Genomic DNA, 14,009 nt, shown 5'->3' with positions numbered 1-14,009 from the left:
GGCAAATAAACCTCCTTAAATGATTGAGACATGCCTCGGTCATTTTCATTGACTCAGAATATCATCCCAGTGCCTTGCCACCGACGTATGGAGAGGCTTTGAGAGATGAAGAAGACAGAGCTCAAGCCAGAGTTGAAGCCAGGGCGGGCACTACTGCCACAGCCAAGCAACATTCCAGGACTACGTTCAGCAGCTTCTCCCATGCCTCGTAAAGACTGAAACAAATATTTCACTTTGTGTTTGAAGTGGGCAGTGAGTGTTCTCAGTAGTCGAGGGTTAGGATAAGAAAACAGGGTATACAATGAATATCTCCTTTGTCTTCTTGCTCTTATGGGTAACTTGTAGATTTGTTTATATATTGGTATTCTCCAAATGTTGTTCTTTTTAATAGATAATTTATTTAACTTAAGAATCTAAGATTTTGAATAGCACAGGTCATACATTTATTGTTGTTTATCAGGTTTAAGAATGAGAGTTCTGGCACCGCGTGTTCTCAGTCATAAGTGGGAGTTGAACAATAAGAACACATGGACACAGGGAGGGGAACATCACACACCAGGGACTGTCGGGGGAGGGGGGGAGGGGAGGAAGAGCATTAGGGCAAATACCTAATGTGTATGGGGCTTAAAACCTAGATGATGGGTTAATAGGTGCACCAAACCACCATGGCACATGGATACCTATGTAAAAAAACCTGTACATGTATCTGCACATGTATCCCAAAACTTAAAGTAAAAAAATAAATAAATAATTCAAAAAGAATGAGAGTTTTTAGTTTAAAAAAAAAGTGAACATCCTTGATTTTTCCCCCTGTGAACCACACAAAATAACATAACATCAGAATAGGTATTTTCTTGGAAATGTGAAATAACTCCACACTCAAATAGTCAAAATCACGAAATAAAAAAAAACAGGTGAGATGTGTTCAATTCTTGATTGGCCTTATTCCTTTTCGTCTTTCTTTTTATAAAATTAAAAGATATACAGCTGGATTTGTTTGACTTTTTCAAAAATGTAAGATAAATTAAATTGTACTCATTTAGTACTCTTGTTCATTGGCTCTTTTATTCCTTAAATAGTAATCAATTCTCTGCTCTTTCGAAGGCTCAATATTAGCATTGGAGATGATAAGAAATAAAAAAGAAAGTTTTACCCATTGTACAAATTTTAGTCATTAGGAGCAGCTATCATACAAATACATGGTGAAAGTATCTCTCAGATCCAAAGGACAAGGTTAAAAAAGATGAAGGCAGGTCAGAAAGGGGGAAGGGTTCCAGATGAGAGTGTGTAGCGTAAATGCTCTGAGAAAAAGAAAGTTAGGGCCTTAGGAAACTGCAGGTCCCTCGCTGGGAGGTAATTTTAAGTGAGGCTGCACACTGGGCTGGAGGAGGCTGTGGGAGTGGTGAGCAGGGCAACACCCTCAGATGGTAAGCTTCAGAATTGAGAGACTAAGCCTGTAATGGAAAAGTGCTCTTAACTTTGGTATTTGGAGAAAACTGGAGAGAAGCTCCACTAGGGGCAGCATTGGAAAGTGTCCTATGCTCTTGTCCCAGTGCAGATGAACCCAGTGCAGAAACAAGCTGCTTTATATACATTGTATCCAGTGAGCTTCTGAGAAATAAGGATGATACTCCCTTAAGATGAAATGATAAGAAGCCGCTGGGTACTCTGCACTGGGCTGGGAGAGTTAGAGTCAATTTCATTAAAAGGAGCATTCAAATTAGGCTATCATGTACATAATTTGGCAAGTTCTAAGCAAGTTCTAGGTTTTTGGTGCTTGTTAAATTTAAGAAAATAAAGGTGATTTAGATGGAAGTGACACTGGGAGGCAAGGAAGTTGTTAGTCCTTGACACAAATGTTAGATGTGTTGTGTTGCACCTAACTGGAGAAGTCTACCTCACATTGAATAATTTATCATTTAATGGGGAAATATTACTTGATTTTTCTTGCTAATCTGCATTTTGGCTCCTTGGGTTTTCTTTCTTCTAGAATGCTGCATATTCTCTGACATCTATTGGATTAAGAAAATCAATCACAGTGGGATGGGTGGTATCATCAGAGTTCACGTTAATCATAGGTAATAGCTGCCATGCTGAAATCTCAATACGGGCCAAGTATTGTGTCAGGTGCTTTACATACATTAACCACATTTCACCAATTCCACAAGGAAGGGCTTATCAAACCTATTTCACAGATGCAGAGCCCGAGGCTCACAGAGTTTAGTAACGTGCCTGAGTTCACATAACTGGTAAGTGGAAGGGCTGAAACCAGAACCCCGGTCTGGATTAATCTAGATTCCACACTGTTCCAACCTTCCCACTCTGAGGCTAACCTTGTGTTACTTCATTCATTTTTTTCTCTCTAATTTTGAAAAATGTATCTCAGGCAATAAAAAGAAGGACTCTGTGCCCATACTACTGGGTCAAATGCATTCCCAGACCAATATGAATGCCAAAATAAATGAGAGGCACAAATAAAGAAAAGAAAAATAGTACCTGGTGTCAATACGTTCATCTACACATGCACTATCAGGTAATCTCAAAAGATCAAAAGCTCCCAAAATCATTCTGGACAGTCTCTTCCCTGTAGAAAATAAATCTGTCAGAAGAGAATTTACGCGAGAATCTAAGTATAGCAAGATGGAAAAGATCAGCATGTTTTTTCTCTGACAGCCCACTACCTGTCCTGTGGCTTCTGCCTTGTGCTTCAGCTTCCCCATCTCACATCACTCCTGGAACACGGCTCCTTCTCTGCAAGGTTTGCAGAAGAAAAACTGGCCATGTTTGCAGGTATGTAATATTTCCCAGAAAGCCTTTAATCAAAGATGATCCCCAGTTCAGAGGACATGGGAAACCAATATCCCAGAATATATGAGGTTATGCATAGACTGGCTCTTATCTGCTCTCAGACCTACAGAGCTCCAGACAGAACTGTCAGGCTGAGCATCCACTCATTTAATCTTCAGACCTCTCATGGACGTGGCCTAAGAAGGTCAACTTCATGTCAGTTGATGGAGTTCAGCCTCTGATAGACATGAACGTAAGAACCCTGAATGAAGATGATGGAAGGACCCAGCCAGAACTGTGGGGTCCCACAAAGTCCAACTCAGGCTGTCAACCCTTCAAAGTCCAGAACAGCCCTGGCTAAATAGAGCTCACCACAACTTCCAGTTCAGAGGTGCGCAGAGGGTGAGTACCTTGATCTCATGGGAACAGCCTCAGGTCAGTGGAGGATGGAGTGCCCCAAGACTGGTCAGGTGTCATGGTGAGGAACCTGAAGGGGAATAAGAGAACTGTTATAGGACCAACAGGTTTGTGTGTCGGCTGCAAAGTAACAGACACACTATAATAAAATGGCAAAGTTTGCAGCAAAGAGTTTAATGATTGCAGGGTGCCAAGTGAGGAGATGAGAAGAGACTCTCAAATTCATCTCCCCAAGGAGTTCTGGGCTGGGATTTGCAAGGAAATCATGGGGGTCGAGGGGCTGGAGAACTGAGGTTATTGATTCGTTGGGATAAAGGGGATGAAATCATTAGAATGTGGAAACTGCGTTTTTTTGTTTTTGTTTTTGTTTTTGTTTTTTTGAGTCAGCTCCTGTGGAGTCCTTTGGACCAGCTGATGTCAGTAGGGTCCTTTAGAGCAGCTGGCATTAGTGGGGTCCTTCAGACCAGCTGCGTCCTTAGAATCATCACTATGCAAGACCTGAAGGAATATCTCAAAGAAAAAAAAAGTTTCATTATGTTCAAATTGTTATCTATATAGGAATTAAGGGGAACTATAATCTAGTAACAGGATCTACATGATTCTGGGATAATAGGCACCAAACAACTATGAGGAAGCAGGTCAGAGAGCAAGCTGACTTCATGATTAATGCTGAATGTTCCACAAGCTTGGCTTACCTTCATTTATCTCCCTGCCCTCTTCCCTGATTAATTTTATACAGTTCATAGGGGCAGTTTCAAAACCACCCACCCCAGAACAGAGGAGCCCACAAATTCCACCAATGCTGTCACTCTTGGGATGCCCAGAAGAGAATTATGAGGTGGAGAAACCCCATCAACATGCCTGGTGTGTTTCACAGAGGTGAAGACCTTGGACTAGCGGAAATGGCCCTAGTTCAAAGAGACAAAACCCAGGCCCTAACAGGAGTCAAGGTCAGGATCCTAAGTGTTATGAAGGTACTCTCTGCCCCGCAACACCAGCAGAGGGGGCCAAACGGAGCCCCTCGCCATTATTAGCACCGAGAGGCCCCAAAATAACTATCTCTGAGTCCCCTTAACTCCACCTGTATAGTCTCGGGGAAGGAAGGGCCTTTGTCTGAAGAGGGTGACCCCAGTTGTGCAGAGAGTGAGTCTTGGCTTTCACGGGAATCAAGGTGAGGACTCTGAGTGCAGGTGAGAAGACCTCTCCCCAAAAGAGGCACATTCACAGAGCCCCGCCGCTGCTGTCAGGCCTGTGAGGCCCAGGCAGGGGTGGCCTGTGTGGCACGCTCTGATTTTCACGGCGGGGACTGAGGGAGGTGGGGGCATTGTTTGGAGGCTGGCGGATTTGGGTCAGCAGGCAGATTTGTCCCAGGCTGCTAGATACTGAAGTGAGGACCCCTAGTGGGGACGTAGGGACCAGCGACGCTAGAACAGTGACGTCCAGCGGCGACCTACCCCAGCCGTCAGTCCTCCGAGGCCACGGGCTGCCGGATGTGACACATCCTTACTTCCGCTTTGAAGACAAAGACCCGAGCGGATGTGGCTCATTCTGACTTCCGCTTTGGAGGCGAGGACCCCAGCAAGTATAAGGGGTGTCGCGTCTGGTCAGCCGAGGGTGAATTCTCAGGACTCGTCGGGAGTCAAGGTAAGGACCCTGAGTGTAAATTGAAGAGACCGCCCCCACCCGTAACAAACAGGGCCCCACTAAGTCCCGCTTCTGCATTTGGTCCTGAGAGGCTCCAGTAAAGCCGTCCGGCAGTATTTCACCTGGAAAGTTCCAGGGCAGGGGAAGGGTGGGGGGAGGGGCAGTCGCGGGGGAAGGAGGCTTGGGCGTAGGCGATAGGCCTCATTCTGCACTTAGAGTGGGTGTAGGCCCTAACTGAAATCAATTTGAGGGCCGTAAATGTGGAGTGAAGAGAATATCTCCTACCCTTAACAGAGGTGGCCTCACTAAGTCTTGTCCCTGCGGATGGCTCTGGGAGGCCCCAGCGAAGCTGTGCCTGGAAAGCCTCAGGGAGGGGAGGGCCTTGAACCTAGGAAGCAGCCCTGCCTCTGCTCATATGGCATCAACCTAAAACCTAACTGGGGTTAAGGTGGGGACTCTGAGTACCAATGAGTGGACCTCTACCCAAAAGAGGAGTCATGCTGAGCAGTTCCCAGGCTGACGTGCACTGGGCTTTAGATGGTCCCAGGCTGAGATGACAAATTCGGTGCAACCTGACTTCCTCTCCAGGGACTAAAGAAGTTGAGGGCTACACCCAAGACCCACATCTGCTGCCAGCAATAGGAGGGTCAGGGCAAAGCTGGCAAGCTGAGATGCCCTCTCATTTCCTCTGGAGGTGGTCTCAGGGAGGTGAGAAGGTGAAGGGGGATCAGACATGTCACATGGCCAGAGCAGGATCAAGAGGTCAGGGGAGGTGCTACATACTTTTTTTTTTTTTTTTTTTTTTTTTTTGGAGACAAAATCTCGCTCAGTTGCCTAGTTGGAGTGCAGTGGTGAGATGTCGGCTCACTGCAACCTCCACCTGCCAGGTTCAAGCAATTCTCCTGCCTCAGTCTCCCGAGTAGCTGGGACTACAGGCGCTCACCTCCACACCTGGCTAATTTTTTTTTTTTTTTGTATTTTTAGTAGAGACGGGGTTTCACTGTGTTGGCCAGGATGGTCTCGATCTCTTGACCTTGTGATCTGCCCACCTCAGCCTCCCAAAGTGCTGGGATTACAGGCGTGAGCCACCGCGCCCAGCCTGGGGAGGTGCTACACACTTCTAAATGACCAGATCTCATGAGAACTCACCATTAAGGGGAATGGTGCTAAACCATTCATGAGAAATCTGCCCTCATGATCCAGTCACCTCCCACCAGGCTCCACCTCCAACATTGAGGATTACAATTAGACATGAGATTTGGTGAGGATACAGATCCAAACCATATCAGGGAAGAATATTAGACCCTTTCATGAGTCAAATTTAGAGGCTGAGTTGGGACTGTATGCGGGACCATCTATCACAGGGCAGTTATCTGCCTGCCACAGCTTTTACTTTTGGAAAGACCACATTTGGTCAGATAAGGCCACCCTCACTTCCTCCTATGGATTTTCAGGGAGGTTGGCTCTTACTATGATGACATAGGTCTCAGTTCAGTAAAAAGGAGAGCTCCTCTATCAGGAGTCAAATTGAGCAATCTGAGTGAGAATTCAAGGGACCATTGAACCCTTAACAGTGGAGACATCAAAGAATCCAGTTCAACCCTTTATTTTCAGCCCTAGAAGGCTCAGGAAAGGGTTATCAGTTCTAGCGTCCCCCTCTCTTTTTTATATAAGATCTAGGAGAGGTGAGATTCTTAGTCTGAAGCTGTAGCCACCAGTCGGCAGAAGGGGGCTGGTGCCAAGCCCTACGTGAAGCCAAGGTGGGGACCTTGAATGAGAGCTGAAGACTCTAATGATTCCAAGACGTCAAAGACCTCACTGAACGCTCAGCACTGGGTGTCACTTGTCGGGGTGGTGGATTGAGGCACCCCTTCAATTCCTTCTCATGAATCCAGGGAGCTTTGAGGTGTCAAATTCACAATGGCGGAAGGGAGTGGCTCGGGCCCTGCCAAGACTTCATAAGATAATCCTAAAAGTGAACTGATAAAACCTCAAATACCAGAAGACAGGAGGCCTCACTGCCAGTACCTCCTGTCATCATATAGTAAGCCCAAGGCAGGGCTGACAGAATGCAGTCTGAAACTCACTATAGAGGTTCTATGGTTCTTCTCTGGTGTCTTAGGGGAAAGGCTGACCAGGACAACAGGAGCGTTGTGGCTTTCTAGAACAGTGCCTTCAGGGAAACTTGCAAAGGCAGGCTTCCTTCAATAAAGCCAAGATGGGGTCTTCCAGCTAAAGGTGCTCACAGATTTCTTTCTCCTATCTCCAAGTATACTAACCACCTCTTCTGCTCACATTTCTTAGTGTACCCAGCCATCATGCCTCGTGGTCAGAAAAGTAAGCTCCGTGCCCGTGAGAAACGCCGCAAGGCCCGAGAGGAGACCCAGGGTCTCAATGTTCCTCAGGTCACTGAAGCAAAGGAAGAAGAGGCCCCCTGCTGTTCCTCTTCTGTTTCTGGGGGTGCTGCTTCAAGCTCTCCTGCTGCTGGCATTCCCCAGAAGCCTCAGAGAGCCCCAACCACTGCCGCTGCTGCTGCTGCAGGTGTTTCATCCACAAAATCTAAAAAAGGTGCCAAGAGCCAAGGTGAGAAAAACGCAAGTTCCTCCCAGGCCTCAACATCTACTGAGAGCTCAAGCGAAGATCCTCTAACCAGGAAGGCAGGGATGTTGGTGCAGTTCCTGTTGTACAAGTATAAAATAAAAGAGTCCGTTACAAAGGGAGAAATGCTGAAGATTGTTGGCAAAAGGTTCAGGGAGCACTTCCCTGAGATCCTCAAGAAAGCCTCTGAGCGCCTGAGTCTTGTCTTTGGCCTTGAGCTGAATAAAGTCAAACCCAATGGCCACACTTACACCTTCAACAGCAAGGTAGACGAAGAATGCCTGCTCAGTACCTGGGACTTTCCCAGGAGCGGGCTTCTGATGCCTCTCCTGGGTGTGATCTTCTTAAATGGCAACTCTGCCGCTGAGGAAGAGATCTGGGAATTCCTGAATATGATGGGAGTCTATGATGGAGAGGAGCACTTAGTCTTTGGGGAACCCCGGAAGCTCATCACCCAAGATCTGGTGGAGGAAAAATATCTGGAGTACAAGCAGGTGCCCAACAGTGATCCCCCACGCTATCGATTCCTGTGGGGTCCAAGAGCCTATGCCGAAACCAGCAAGATGAAAGTCCTGGAGTTTTTGGCCAAGGTGAATGGTACCACCCCCTCTGCCTTCCCAGCCCATTATGAAGAGGCTTTGAGAGATGAAGGGAAAGCCGGAGTCTGAGCCAGAGTTGTACCCAGGCCTTGCACTACTGCCATGGCCAATCAATCTCCCAAAGCCAAGTTTACCTGCTGTTCTCACCCCCAGTTGAGGTCTTAGGCAGATTCTTTACTTTGTAATTTAAAAGGCCTGTTAACTTTTGTTCTTGTTATGCATGAATAACTTGTTGACTTTTTTCTCTTTTTCAACTAGTGTTTCTTTCAACAGGTTTATTTAGATTCAGAATGTAAAATTTACAAATGATATGGATCACCCTGTTATTACTGTTTTTCAGGGATAGCAGAAAGTGTCTTGTTTTTTGAGTGAAACAACTTGTTAATAGAAATCCTTAAATCGCTTTTGTAATCCAGGACAAGAAAATGTGGCATTGGAATAGAAATATCTTTGGAAATGTGAAAGACCTTTTAGTGAAGTATTTGGGATCAGAAGCCAGAGGGGTAAAAATGTTCAATTCTTGGTTTACTCCATTTAATCTTTCTTTTCATAAAGATACATACCTGGATTTGTTTATGTTATTCAAGAATGTGTGAGAAATTAAATCATAGTTAGTTAATCCTCTTGTTTATTACTCTTACTTTAAATATTAATTGAGCATCTGCTCTTTGGGAGTCTTCCTGCTTGTACTGGGAGTGTTTAGTCAAAGAAGACCAAACTTGTGCTCATGCAATTGTAGAGTCTAGGAGAAGCTGTCATCATGGAAGAAGGTGAGATACTTCATAAAAAATAGGAAAAAGAGGTGATGAAAGGAATAGTTTTCATTGATAAGCAGCATTTTGACTGAATGTGGTTTTTCAGTCTTAAAATGTTGTGTATTCTCTGAGATATAATGGATTTTTTTTTTAATCTCAGCTGGAAGGTTGGTAATGTCTCTGACCAAAATCATCATAGTAATAATTGCCACTTCCTGATGTCTCAATTGACGAGACAGACACATTTGCATGCATGACATATATTCCGCCAGTACTACGAGATGGGGCTTATCAAACCCACTTTACAGTAAAGAGTCTGAGGTTCACTGAGTTTGGTAATTTGCCAAAGTTTACGGGGCCAGTAGTGAAAGGGTTGGGATAAGCCCCCTGATCTGAATTACCCTAGAACCTACACTGCTCCACCCCTCTCAGCCTGAGGCAAACCTTGAAAAATATTTTGGTTTTCTTCTTATTACTGCAGAACGTGTTTCAGGTAATAAAAGAATAACCTTGTACCCAAACTAGTAGATTGGAATACATAACCACAGCAACAATAATACCAAAAAAACCTGAGAGGTATAAATAAGTGAAAGACAATATTCAGTGACAGAATGATTATCTACATTTGCAATGTTAGATAACCTCAAAAGATCAGGAGCTCCCCAAATCATCCTGAACAATCTTTTCCCTGTAGAAAATAAATCTATCAGAACAGAAATTACATGAACGTGTAAGACTGGCTGATAAAGAGAAGAAATAGATCAATGTGTCTTGTCTGTGGCTGCCCATCTCCAGTCTTAGGCCCCCTGCTTCGCGCTACAACTTTGTGGTATCACACCACTCCTAGGACAGGGACCCATTCTCTGCAATGTTTACAGAGAGTAAATTGTTCTAGAATTTGCAGAGATGTGGCATTTTGCAGGAAGCATTTAATCCAAGAGACAGAGCCAAGATGAGGGCTGGGGAGACCAACATCCCAGAATATCAGGCAGGGGGTTTAACATAGACCATTCCCTTCTGCTCTCAGACACAGTCCTAGGCTGAGCTGTCAGTCTGAGCATCCCCTCACATATTTTTCAGGCATCTGAGAGACATAAGAGCCCTAAGGGCAGCATCCTCAAGTCAGTAGAGAAAGGAATCCCAGCCTCTTATAGGAATGAACATAATAAACCTAAATGAGGATGATGGAAGGACCCAGCCAGAACAGTTGGGGGCCTGTAAAGTCACATTCCAATTGTCAGTCTTGTGAAGTCCAGAACTGTCCTGGTGGACACTGACTTCCAGTTCAGGTCCCAGCAAGGTGAGGACTTTGGTCTGAAGGCTATGGCCTCAGGTCAGTAAGGAGTGGAGTCCCAGGAAGGGGGCAGAGTCAAGGTGAAGGCCTGGCATGTGGATATAGGGACCACTCAACCCAAAACTGGCAGGCCTGCCTCTAGTCATTCCTTTGCTATTAGCCCTAGGAGGCCCAGGGAAGAGCTGGCAGGCCCTGGTGCCCCTGTCTTTTTCCTGGAGAATCTCAAGGAGCTGAGACTTGATTTACAGGCTGGCCTCCTCGTTAAGCAAAGGGTGGAATCCCAGGCCATGATAGGTGTTAAGGTAAAAATCTCATATGCGGAAAGAGGGAAACAACTGCTAGAGAGGTGAACAGAGAACAAGGATGTCCTTAGAAAGTTATACCTGGCCGGATGCAGTGGCTCATGCCTGTAATCCCAGCACTTTGGGAGGCCGAGGTGGGTGGATCATTTGAGGTCAGAAGTTCAAGACCAGCATGGCGAAAACCCGTCTCTACTTAAAAAATACAAAAATTACCTGGGCATGATGGTGGGCGCCTGTAATCCCAGCTACTTGGGAGGCTGAGGCAGGGAGAATTGCTTGAACCTGGGAGGCTAAGCTTGCAGTGAGCAGAGATTGCGCCACTGCACTCCAGCCTGGGCAACAGAGCGAGACTTCATCAGAAAGAAAAGAAAAGAAAGTTATGCCCTGGGAGACCATAAGCATAGCTTTCAGGCTGGGGTTACCCCACATTTGCTGAGGGCCGGGGAGTGGTCTCAGGGACATGAAGTCCTTGGACTAATAGGGGAGGCCCCATTCAGTAGAGGGAGGATATTGGCTCCTTAACAGGATTCAACATGATGACACTGAGTGACAATGAAGGGACCCCTCCCAGAAAGAAGAGGGTCACATAGAACCTTGTCCCTATTGTCAGACCTGAGACCTGGACATGATGACATGATGTATCATACTCACTTCTTCCCAGGTAATCTCGCAGAGGTGAAAAATATTAACAAAGTGGCCAGCCTCAGGTCAGTAGAGAGATTTCTAGGTTGTTGCAGAAGTCAACGTGAGGACCCTGAAGACTGAGATGAACACCTACCCCATAACAGTGAGGGTAACACAGATTCCTTCCACTACTGTTAGCCTAGGGAGAACATGAGCAGTTATGGCAACATGAAGCAAATTTTACTTCTTCTTAGGGTGTACCAGGGAATTAGTCTTCAATTCCCTTCATATGGGGAGATAGGCCTCAAGTCAAGACAGGAAGGATTTGCACAGGGTGTGACAGGAGTAAGGATGAGGAAACTGAAGAGTAAGGGATCACAGACCCCACATCAGTAGGAGCCACACAAAATCCTTGTCGGCCCTCAGAGACCCCAAGCAGAAATGTCAGCTGGAATTTCCCATCAGGTCCTACTCAAGGGTAACAAGGGAAGTGAGGGTCTTGATCTTAGGGTGGCAGTCTCACATCAACAGAAAAAGAAATCTTCGGCCTGTCCAGAAGTTAAAAATGTAGGACCCTAAGTTAGGACCCTGCATGAAACTACCCATGATAGGGCCTTGAACTGCCTGCCACAGGTTTCATTCTTGTGACACCATTGGCAGGTATGTAGCCAGATGAGGCCATCCTTGCTTCCTCTTGTTGGATCTTAGGAAAGTGTGGGCCTCACTATGAGGAGATGTCATCAGGTCAAGAAGGAGGGGATCCCCAGGCCCTGCCAGGAGTAAAATCAGGGAATCTGAGTGGAGACTGAGGGGACAACATAGCCTTGAATAGAGGGGACAACAAAGTGTCTACCCTTTGATATCAGCCTTAGAAGACTCAGAGCAGGACTGTTAGGGGAGGCACCTCATCATTTCTTTATATAAGGTCTAGGGGAGGGGAAATCTTTGGTCTGAAAGTTCAGCTATCAGTCAGCAGAAGAGATCCAATACATGCCAATCTATGTGCCAAGTGCTTTCCATTCATTACCCACATCCTGCCAGTTCTACCAGACAGGGCTTACCAAACCCATTTCATAGATGCAGAACCTGAGGCTCATAGAATTTAGTAACGTGCCCAAGTTCACCCTGCTAGTAATGACAGGGCTGGGATGAGAACCCTGGTCAGAGTTAGTCAAAAGCCCACACTGTGCCACTCCTCTCAGACTAAGGATGACCTTGTTCCTTAATTAACTTTTCCTCTCATTACTGCAAAATGTACCAGAGGCAATAAAAACTATTGGACTGTAATATATAGCCAGAACAATAAAAATATCAAAATAAATGGAAGGTTTGAGTAAGGAAAAAAAAATATTTTGATGACAGAATTTACAAACATATGTGATGTCCAATAAATTCACAAAATGAGGGCGTACAAAAAAAATCATCTGACTCAGCCACTTCCTTATAAAAAGTAAATATATCACAACAGAAGTTACATGAGACCCTAAATCTGGCTGGGCAAGAATGGGGGATCTACATTTGCTTTTTCTCTTATAGCCTACCACCTATCCTGGGCCCCCTGCCTTGTGCTGTAGATTTCCCATATTGCATCATTCCTAGGGCAGGGGCCTGTTCTCTGAAAGGTTTGCAGAGAGGACACTGTTCAGGAGTTTGCAGAGATGTGGCGTTTCCCAAGAAGGCTTTAATCCCACTGGCAAGAGCCTGTATGAGGACATACATAAATCAGGACTAGAAAAACAAACACTGCAGAATATTGGTTATTACAAAAAGACTAGCCCCTGCCTGCTTTCAGACCTAGAGGGTCCCAGGCAGAACTGTCAGGATGAGCATCCTCTCATTTATTTTTCACAGTTGTCAGGAACTTGAGAGCTTTGGCCTAAGGAGGGCAAGCTTAGGTCAGGAGAGAGATAAGGCCCAAGATCTGTTAGATACAAATGCCAGATCCCTTAAAAGTAATTAAGAAAGCACCCACCCAGAACACTGGGGTCCCGAAGAGTTCAGGCCCTGCTGTTGACCCTTGGAGGTCCTGAATTCCATGGCTGGATGAAATATAGAGAGGCCTTGAAAGATGAAGCAGAGAGAGCCTGAGCCAGAGCTGCAGCCAGGGCTGTGCTACTGCCATGGCCAGGGCACATACCAGAGCCACGTCCCGCTGCTCCTCCTACATCTAGTGAGATCTGAGACAGATTCTTCACTTTGTAGTTGAAAAGAGAAGGCAACATTCTAAGTAGTGGAGAGCCAATTTCGACCTAGGGCAAACATATTGTATGTCTTATTTTTGTTTTTTGCTCCACTTGAGTAATTGGAAGATGTATCTTTTTTATTTTTGGCACTTTTAAAATGTATTCATTTTAATAGAAGATTTATTCAGTTTCGGTATCTGTGTTTATGAATAACACGGATAACATATTTATTTCTGTTTTCCATATATAAATGTAAAAGTGCTGGAATTTTTTATCAACAAGTTGGAAATCCTTAGGTCTCTCTTTGTGGTCCAGAACAAGATAACATAGCATATGAATAAGGACTTTTCTATTGTATAAATTTAAGTTGTACAGCAGGATGTTTTGATATACATATATTGCCATGCACCATATGATGATGTTTCAATCAGGACCACATATACAATGGTGGTCTCATAAGATTATAATGGAGCTAAAAAACTGCATTATTTACATGTGTGTGGTGATGCTGGTGAAAACAAACCTACTGCACTACCAGGCTTATAAAAGTATAGTACATACAATTATGTGCAGTACATAGCACTTGATACTGATAATAAACAACAATGCTACTGGTTTATATCTTTATTATACCATACTTTTTAAAAATTAGGTTGGTGCAAAAGTAATTACATTTTTTGCCATTAAAAGTAATAAGAATTGAGGGAGGGTAGTAGTAGTAATAATATTCTAGTAATATTAAATAAGTAGTAATATTAATTAATAGGTAATAATATTAAAATATTAATATTAATTAATAAGTAGTA

The 14,009-nt window shown here is 44.8% G+C and overlaps 1 protein-coding gene across 1 annotated transcript; it reads left to right on the top strand.

Moving 5' to 3' along the window:
* Positions 1 to 4,755: 4,755 nt before the first annotated feature.
* Positions 4,756 to 8,664, top strand: MAGEB2 (MAGE family member B2). The gene is made up of 2 exons (XM_037986627.2): positions 4,756 to 4,848; positions 7,162 to 8,664. The coding sequence occupies exon 2, from the start codon at positions 7,167 to 7,169 to the stop codon at positions 8,112 to 8,114; it is 948 nt and encodes a 315-aa protein (XP_037842555.2). The 5' UTR covers positions 4,756 to 4,848; positions 7,162 to 7,166; the 3' UTR covers positions 8,115 to 8,664.
* The last annotated feature ends 5,345 nt before the right edge of the window (positions 8,665 to 14,009 follow it).

Source organism: Chlorocebus sabaeus, chromosome X, assembly GCF_047675955.1.
Source record: "Chlorocebus sabaeus isolate Y175 chromosome X, mChlSab1.0.hap1, whole genome shotgun sequence".
Lineage (NCBI taxonomy): Eukaryota > Metazoa > Chordata > Mammalia > Primates > Cercopithecidae > Chlorocebus > Chlorocebus sabaeus.
Note: the sequence above shows the minus strand (reverse complement) of the source record. Positions and strands in the feature narration are given on the sequence as shown.

Bases quoted from the DNA above. Each gene is read 5' to 3' on its own strand.
- MAGEB2 (XM_037986627.2), top strand. From the start codon at position 7,167: ATGCCTCGTGGTCAGAAAAGTAAGCTCCGTGCCCGTGAGAAACGCCGC.